The 9,233-nt window shown below is 36.3% G+C and overlaps 1 protein-coding gene across 1 annotated transcript; it reads left to right on the top strand.

Annotated features, from left to right (window-relative positions):
- Window positions 1-2,034: 2,034 nt before the first annotated feature.
- LOC148823795 (uncharacterized) lies at window positions 2,035-4,045 on the top strand. Its single transcript, XM_088927146.1, has 4 exons — window positions 2,035-2,295; window positions 2,868-3,299; window positions 3,565-3,631; window positions 3,993-4,045. The coding sequence occupies exons 1-4, from the start codon at window positions 2,035-2,037 to the stop codon at window positions 4,043-4,045; spliced, it is 813 nt and encodes a 270-aa protein (XP_088783272.1).
- Window positions 4,046-9,233: the final 5,188 nt, after the last annotated feature.

Consider the following 9,233-nt stretch of genomic DNA (forward strand, 5'->3'; position numbering starts at 1 on the left):
TCCCACCTTGAAAACAGTTCTGAAATCAAACCACTCAGTGTCCCTGTAGAACTGTTGAATATTGAACCGGTTTCCTCAGTTGGGCTCCAGGAAAGTTCTATGGCTAAATCAACAGAATCACTTAATATGACTTTAGTGTGTACTGAGACTGTGGAAAACATCATAACACAGCTGCTATTACAGATATACCCTACTTTGATAAAAGAGGAAACTTCTACAGAAATCCCAGGGAAGATGTCTGTGTCTTTGCTGAGTCAGATAGCTGTGGACCTCTTTGACAGTGTGTTGCAGGACTTGTCCGAAAACCAGGAGATAACAGTTGTGAAACAGGATAATGATGTGTTTCATGAACCACACAAGATTCAGCAGGTTGCCAGCTCTGTTCACAATGAATTGCTGTGTCAAACTGGATCCCAACAAGTTCTACAGAAAGCTGTAGCCTCCAGAAATGAGACAGTGGTCAAAACCATAATCAGCTCTATGGTGACCAACATTTCCAAGCTGACACATTCAGCTTCCCGATGTTCATCCCTTTCACCAGAAACCAGTATTAGCAGAGAAGCAAGTGAGATCGTTGATGAGGTGATGGGTGATATTAGAATCACTAGTGAGCACAACAAAGAGGCAACACCCAGTGCTCAGTCTTCTGAAGTTTCTCTTGTTTCTTCTGAAATAGTACATGGAGTCACAAATAATCTGCTAAAGGAAATTCAGCTAAACTGTTCCAGCCCTGAGTCCAGTACTCCTCAAGCTGCCATTGATATGGAAACCCGGAGCACTGAGCAGCTCATGTACACCAAAACGGACCAGTTAGAACCTTCACCTGTTATTGGTCGAACAGTCAGAAGTAAAAAACTGCAGTCTTCTATGACAAAGTCTCCAAAAGGCTTTTCTCCAACAGTCCCAAGTGGTTTTGAAAACAGTTTCCAGCCAGAAGACACTATGGATAAGCCCTGCTCATCACGTTCCCTAGGAGAAGCTGTTGGTGTGACACCTTGTTCTAATAAGAAAAAAGATTGCTTAGCTTCTGAGACCCCAGACAAGCCTGGAGATTATCTGGTTCAAAGAGTCCAGGATGTAGAAGGAGTACAGCAGTGTAAGGCATCAGGGAAGACAGTTAAGAAGACTAAGAAGAGCTCCTCGAGGCCAGGCTGTATGAAAACACAACCTCTGGAGTCCTCTTCGCATGATGTGAAGGTTGATGAGGTGATGAGTGATATTAGAATCACTAGTGAGCACAACAAAGAGGCAACACCCAGTGCTCAGTCTTCTGAAATTTCTCTTGTTTCTTCTGAAATAGTACATGGAGTCACAGATAATCTGCTAAAGGAAATTCAGCTAAACTGTTCCAGCCCTGAGTCCAGTACTCCTCAAGCTGCCATTGATATGGAAACCCGGAGCACTGAGCAGCTCATGTGCACCAAAACGAACCAGTTAGAACCTTCACCTGTTATTGGTCGAATAGATGTATTGAAAGATATCATTGCAAAACTGCTTTTGAAAATTCGCCCTGGATTCCCCAAACCAGAAGATTATTCTGGGGAATTGGAAGAGCTGTCTGAGTCTCAGGTCAGGGACCTGGCACTGAAACTCACCAAAGATGCGCTGAAGGAATTGTCAAAGGTTTCCACTCTAACCATCAGTGAACCAAAGGCTGAAGGACATTTTCCATCACAGCAAGCCATCAAGAAAACTGTTAGCTCTGTTTACAGCAAACTGATGGAATCCAATGGCAACAAGAAAGTGTTACAAGTAGGAATTGCCTCAGAGAATCCAGAAATGATCAAGGAAATGGCCTGTTGTGTGGCTAAAGAAACTATTGCAATTCATGGTTTACGAAGCGGGTGTTCAATTCCATCTTCACAATCTCTCATTTCTCAGAAAACCAGTGAGTCCACACAGGACAAAATTGTGGACACAAATGTAACTACAGTCAGAAGTAAAAAACTACAGTCTTCTATGAAAAAGTCTCCAAAGGGCTTTTCTCCAACAGTCCAAAGTGTTTTTGAAAACAGTTTCCAGCCAGAAGACACTATGGATAAGCCCTGCTCATCGCGTTCCCTAGGAGAAGCTGTTGGTGTGACACCTTGTTCTAATAAGAAAAAAGGTTGCTCTGCTTCTGAGACCCCAGAGAAGCCTGGAGATTATTTGGCTCAAAGAGTCCAGGATCAAGAAGTAGTACAGCAGTGTAAGGTTTCAGGGAACAAAGTTAAGAAGACTAGGAAGAGCTCCTCGAGGCCAGACAGTATGAAAACACGACTTCTGGAGTCCTCTTCGCATGATGTGGTTGATGAGGTATGACCAACAGTTCCAAACCTGTAAAAATTTCTCTTACCAAAGTAGGATGGACCTGTTCTGTACCTAATTAACAGACATTTGTGTAGAAAGTACTGGAAGATGGAACTCATTTTGTAAATATGATTATAGTTATGTTGTGCATTTTCCTTTACAATGCAATAAAACTACAAATCCAGATTTGTTTTCCCTAATATTGTATAACATCTCAGAAATATCCCTATTGTCAGTTCATAGCGTACGTACAGTACCAAACTCACCTGTCTGTGGATTTCAGCTTTATCACTTTCTTATTAAATTAGTACAAAAGCAATCAGGTGAGTTATTGCTGTTATAGAGAGACTTGCTCACAGTATTGTCTACATTTCCAAACTGATGTCTGATTATTTTAAACTGATTATTTTATATTTCATTGTTTGCCTTTATTCTAGTGTTAACGTCAGTGCTAAAATCATATACACACCCCATAATCCTTATCTTTTTTTCCGTAAGAGAAGTGTTACTTGTTTTGATTTACTTCTAAAACTGAAACAACAATCACTGAACTGTAACTTTTTGTTTTTTTGTGACAGGAGTTGCCTGGACACTCATCTTGGTATGTGTACAATCCCAGCCTTAATAAGGACAAAAATGTCAGTCCAGCCCAAAGCAAGAGTGGTCTGCGCATTGACATAGCAAAACATTACATGACCCCAATGCAACTGACCAAAACGTCTGAGAGCGAAGGGCTTCTCTCGCTCAGCAACATCCCCTTTGCAGTTAATACGCCGGATGAAGATGTGAATGTGAGCCAGAAAGTCAAGAAACATCCTTTGAAAAAGTTTGGCTCCATGATAAAGCATAAGATCATGGGTAATAGGTCAAAAGACTTCAGAATTCAGAATGAAACAAATCCATCTTTGGAAAACTTAAGAGCCCAGGGAACATCCAGTGGACGTGGGAGCTGTGAAAGCTTTGGACCTTTTAAAGTGCCTGATGAGTACAACAAGCCTCAAAAACACAAGGTATGGATTAGTTACCCAAACTTTAATTATTAATTAATTTGGGCATTATTGTATTTTTAATATTAGCACTACAGAAATTATTGGAATAGAATGACATTTCTATTAATTGCAATCAACAAGAATAGCAACTGCTATGGTGGCCAATGCTGAATATTCTGTATGAATAATGACTACAAATTTATCAAGATCAATACAGTACGTAACAGTTCAATTATAATACCTGTGGAAGAAATATTCCTTAATTGTTTTCTTTGTGTGCTCATAGTTCTTCAAAAAAGAAGTTTTTAGTTTGGACAGATTCAGTAGGAACAAGCCTCAGAACACTCCAGATGGTGAGTATTTAGTTTGTGACTGTGATTTTATTTTGTGTAGCACATTAGTGACCAGTGTGGTTCAGAATTAGACATTGGATGGAATTTATGTAGAATGGGGGAATTCATCCTAAATTTAGAATCCTTTAATAACAAACTGATTTTTACACAAATTGGCCTTAGTCTTCTGCAAATGTCACTTTTTATTGACACTGCTACCTCCATGGGAATGGTGAGGCAGAACTCTAAACTCCACTCTGATCTAGTGGTTAACTGTGCAGCTCTACTCTTACCTGATCTCTCTTCTTCTAAATAGTCCATTGTCCAGTGCATCAATCTTTGGCAGTCCTCTTCAGCAGTACTCTGTTTTCTCCATTTTCAGTGCCCTACCTCATTCCCTTCTACAGTATCTCTCGGTATAGTAAATATGACTAAATGTGACTTATATGACAAGATATAAGCTAATACGTCTTACTTCTTTTACAAGTAAAGTTATGAAAACCACTTTAGAACTAAACAACAGGATCGCTCATATGAAGACCCTAGCAGTAGTCAATATGGTTTTAGAAAAGGTCATTCTTCCTTTACCAACTTGTTAAAATTCTTCAAACAAGTCACAGCAGTAAACACGCAGAACGTACAAAATGATATGATTAGATTTTAAAGATGCTTTTGATAGTGTTCTTCTTAAATTAAAGGCAATAGGCATTTAGGGAAATTCATGTATTGAACTGGTTAAGGGACAGGTAATAGTACAGATCAGGGGTGAATAGTCCAATAGAAGATGAGAGGAATTAGAGTTATGAATGTGATTGAAATGACTGAAAAACAGTTGTCTAATAGCCAAATTACCACACACCTTTAATCAAATAGCTTCTTATTGAATAAACCTGACATTAAGATGCCGCTGGGAAGAACTGTATCCAAAGTCTATCTGACCTGCTGCCATGGAATAAAGAAACTCGAACAGTGACATGTCAAACCACTCTGTGTTTCCAGGGATCCCTGTAATTCCAAACTCCAGGAAGATGCCAAAAAAAACATCTTTGCTGTCGAAGATGTCGACCGCTTTATCCAGAGCCTTCCTGTAAGAATCAAAAAAGGAGTTCTAATGATGGGAACCTCATTTGCCTAGCTGATCTACTGTTTCTGAAATAAAAATAATTGCATTCATGTTTTTGTATAATGTTGTGTTATTCAAATAGGTGAGCACACTGCCACATCCATGACCAGACACTTTTCAACTAAATCACAAAATGGTTTGTTAGTTTTAATGTTGTCTGTAAATATCTTATTGGTGTACTACACCATTAAAAAAATAAAACAGTCTTAGCCTTCATAATTCTATTCATAGTTATAGCAAGTAACTATTCAAACTATTCAAAATCCTCAAAGCTACTGACCTACAGTAGTGCACTTCATAAGATTGAGTAGTGAAACACGAACTAGGGGAAACTATTTGAATTTTTTTTAAATATAAGAGGTTTAAATAATCTACCAAACAGGGAAATGCATATTTTTATTCAAAGGGTTTGGGGCCTGGAACAAACTACCCAACTATGATGTGGACGCCGATATCCTGATGTCCTTGAAGAAAGGGTTAGACGAGTTACGTGAATGACTTAGCCACTGAATTAGCTACTGAAAAACCAAGCAAGCCAGATGAACTATCAACGTTCTACTGTGCAACAACAAGTGCACCTAATGAACTTTTGTGTGATTGGCAAGTTGCAATGCCTCACTGCACAAGCTGTATTGCTGGTCAGAGGGCTTAAAACAAATTGACAACTTTTTGTGAAAGTACATAAGCTATAACTATAGTATTCTCATTCCAGAAAATGTTGCGTTTCTTTTTTCCATCTATACTGTATATATAGAACTAGGAACTTATGTACTCTGCGTCTTTGGTTTCCCTTCGGACCGCTTAGGGGAGCGAACGGTAAACGGACCGCGGTGAGCAACAAGTTTTTTTTTTTTGCTTTTCTTTTAAATTTTTTTAAATTTTTATTTATGCTTAACAAAAGAACAAACATTACAATACAAACAAGAGTACATATAACAATTCAAAACAAAAATAGCATCAGGGGTACATACTACTACATCAATTCAAGTTATGAAAAAAGATTAAACAAATTAAATAAAAATAATGTCCGCACCGCTTTCATATTTTTGCATTTCGAAATAGTCTGCAAATACCCCTTTACTTCCATTTTAAAATACTCAAACACAGGGTACCTCCCAGACCACTTCATTTTATGTATGTGATAACGTGCCAGTATAATAATTAAATTTATTACAAACGAAATTTTTCTATTGTTTTCACTGGGGCTGAAACTTAACATAATATCTTTTTCAACAAAACAAATATCAATATTGGTCTCTTTTTTAATATAATTCTGCAACTTAGTCCAGAACATTTTTACCCTGGGACATAACCAAAACAAATGCTGAATAGTTTCAGGGCTATTGTCACAAAAAACACATTTGTCATCTATATTAATTTTAAATCGTTGGGTAAGAAGAGTTTTAACTGGGTAAATTTGATGAATTATTTTGTATGAAACCTCCTTAATTTTACTGGTTATACAATATTTATTGGGCATCATCCAAATTTTTCTCCAATCAATGCGTTTTCCAAATGCAGAATTCCAATATATTGTAGTCGCAAGTAAATTATCATTTTTTAACAGGGATCTCAAAAATTGGTTATTACATCCACAATTCACAATATCCTTTCCTTGTAGTCTAACATGAGCTGTAAATTCTTCCAATGTTTCTAAAGGACTACTATTACAACTCCTTAAAAGAGTTCATATTTCCCCAGAAATCGCATTAATTACAGTAAAATACTGATCCAAAGTAATAGAAATATTGTATCTATTAACAAACTCGGTGTAACTATATATTTTACCATTAGCCTTGATTAATTGTTTAATCCAAATTATATCATTCTTGACCCAGTTTTCAAAAAATAAGGTTTTATTTCTAATTTTTATATATTTGTTGTTCCAGATAGTAAATCTATGTGGGGAAAAGTTATGTTTATACATAAGTGACCACGTCAGAAGTACTTGTTTATGAAAACTGGCAAGTTTCAAGGGGATTTTTCCTATGTCAAAGTTACACTTTAGTAAAAACTCTAGACCCCCTACTTCTTGAAATATCAGATTGGGGATTATATGCCATATACTTTGCTTATTTTCTAAATAGTTTTGTATCCATTTAATCTTAAAAATAGCATTAGATGTCCTAAAGTCTAAAGCATTTAAGCCCCCTTCTGCCTGTGGACGACAAATCATTTCTCTTTTAAGATAATGGGGTTTATTCCTCCAGATAAATTTGAAAAGTTTGGAGTCAATTTTCCTAATAGTTGCAGGTGGTACGTCCAGAACCAGTGAAGCATAAACTAATCTAGATAAACCCTCAGATTTAGACAAAAGTATTCGACCATTTAAAGAAAGGTCTCTTAACAACCATAAGTCAAGTTTTTTTTCAAATGAATGCATAATTGGAGAAAAGTTTAGATCATTTCTAATTTTTGGATTTTTGGAAATCTTCATACCTAGATATTTAACTACATCTTTTACAGGAATATTACATATAGATGAAACATCACAGTTCCCAAGAGCCATCAGTTCACATTTTTTTAAATTAAGAGAAAGACCAGAAACAGAGGAAAAAACATTTATACACTTAATTGCCTTCTCAATCTCTGCATGGTTTCTTAAAAATAGCGTTGTGTCATCAGCTAATTGGGAACACTTAATCTCTCTATCCTGTATTTGAATACCCTGAAACACATCTTGTTTTATATGAATAGCCATAACTTGTGTGACCAGCAGGAATAAGAATGGGCTTATGGGACATCCTTGTCGAATTCCCCTACCAATTCTAAATCTATGAGAAGTTCCATGAGCCAATTTAACAGAGCTGTTACCTTGATTGTACAAAGTTCTAATTACCTTTTGAAAATACTCACCAAAGCCAAAAAAATTGAGAGTTTCAAAAATAAAAGAATGTTCAATTGTGTCAAAAGCCTTATAAAAGTCCACAAATAGAACAAAGCTATCCTGACTAATAAGTTCACCATAGTCTACAAGGTCCAACACCAAACGAATATTATTACATATATGTCTTCCTTTCATGAAACCCGACTGTGACTCATCAATAATTGAGTCAAGGCCTGTTTTCAGTCTCTCTGCAAAAACAGAAGCAGGAATCTTTCCATCATTATTAATCAAAGTGATAGGCCGCCAATTATCTATCAACAAATGATCTTTATCTGGTTTTGGAGTTATGGTTATTAAGCCCTGAGTCATCGAGGTTGGTAAGACTCCCTTGTCAATTGACTCCTTAAACACCAGAAGAAGAAATTCAGCCAAATCATCTCGAAAGGTCTTATAAAATCCAGTGGTAAGGCCATCATTACCAGGAGATTTGTTAACCTTGAGCTTATTAATAACTTTCTTAATTTCAAAGATGGATATCTCTTTATCACAGATGGCTTTAAACCCTTCGTCTATAGTTTTAAAGTCTTCTTTTAATGAGTTCAGAAAATCACACATTTTTTCTGTAGAACATGCCTTACTAGTATATAACTTACCATACAAATCTGATACATATCTTGAAATTTCTACAGGATTTTGAGTTTCACAGCCATCTATGTTAAGTTTACTAAGAGATGTATAATCTCCATTCTTTTTTTCCAAATTATAGAAGTATTTTGAGTTTTTTTCGCCTTCCTCCAACCATCGTCTCCTGGATCTAACAAAAGCTCCTTTTGCTTTTTCTATGTATAGTTCATCCAGTTCAGCTTGCAGTCCAATTAATTTACAAACATCTGTTTGATCAGTACTGCTGTCATCAGTAAGATCACAAATTGCCTTAATAACTTCCTCTTCCTTTATTTTATTAGAGCGGACAGCTTCTTTACTTCTTTTTATAGCAATCAATCTTATCTTATACTTCATAAATTCCCAGTTTTGGCTATATGAATTTGTTAATTGAGCTCGCCTCCAATATGTTTGTATAATTTCCTTCATTTCCATTTTAAAGCTGTCATTTTCCAAAATCATATTATTGAGTTTCCAATAAGTCTTAGGGACTTTAGAATCCTCATTGTTACTCAAGTTAACAGAAAGATAAATTGCTTTATGGTCAGATAGTACTGATGGTTCAATAGAAACCTTGTTAATCTGTCCTTCTAATGCATTTGAACTTAACCAAAAATCTATTCTTGATTGTTTAGATCTGTCCTTGTTACACCACGTGAACTCCTTTAGTCCTGGATGTTTACATCTCCATATATCACTAATTCCTAAGCCTTGACATAACCTGTGCAACTCCATATCAGGAGGGGGAGATCTAGCAGGTACAGGGTATCTATCCAACTTAACATCAAAGACTGTGTTAAAATCACCCCCTAAAATAATTTCAATATCCTGGAACTTGTCCTTCACCTTATTCACTTCTTCTTCAACTTCAAGAAACAAGTCTCTGCTATATTGTTCATTATTAAAAGCATATATATTCCCCAGCAAAAACATTTTCCCATTAAGAGCCACTACAAGAATTATCCATCTGCCCAAATGATGAACTCTACCACTAATAATTTTACCTTTAA

This window comes from Atractosteus spatula, chromosome 11, assembly GCF_055471065.1.
Source record: "Atractosteus spatula isolate fAtrSpa1 chromosome 11, fAtrSpa1.hap1, whole genome shotgun sequence".
In the NCBI taxonomy this organism is placed as follows: Eukaryota; Metazoa; Chordata; class Actinopteri; order Semionotiformes; family Lepisosteidae; genus Atractosteus; species Atractosteus spatula.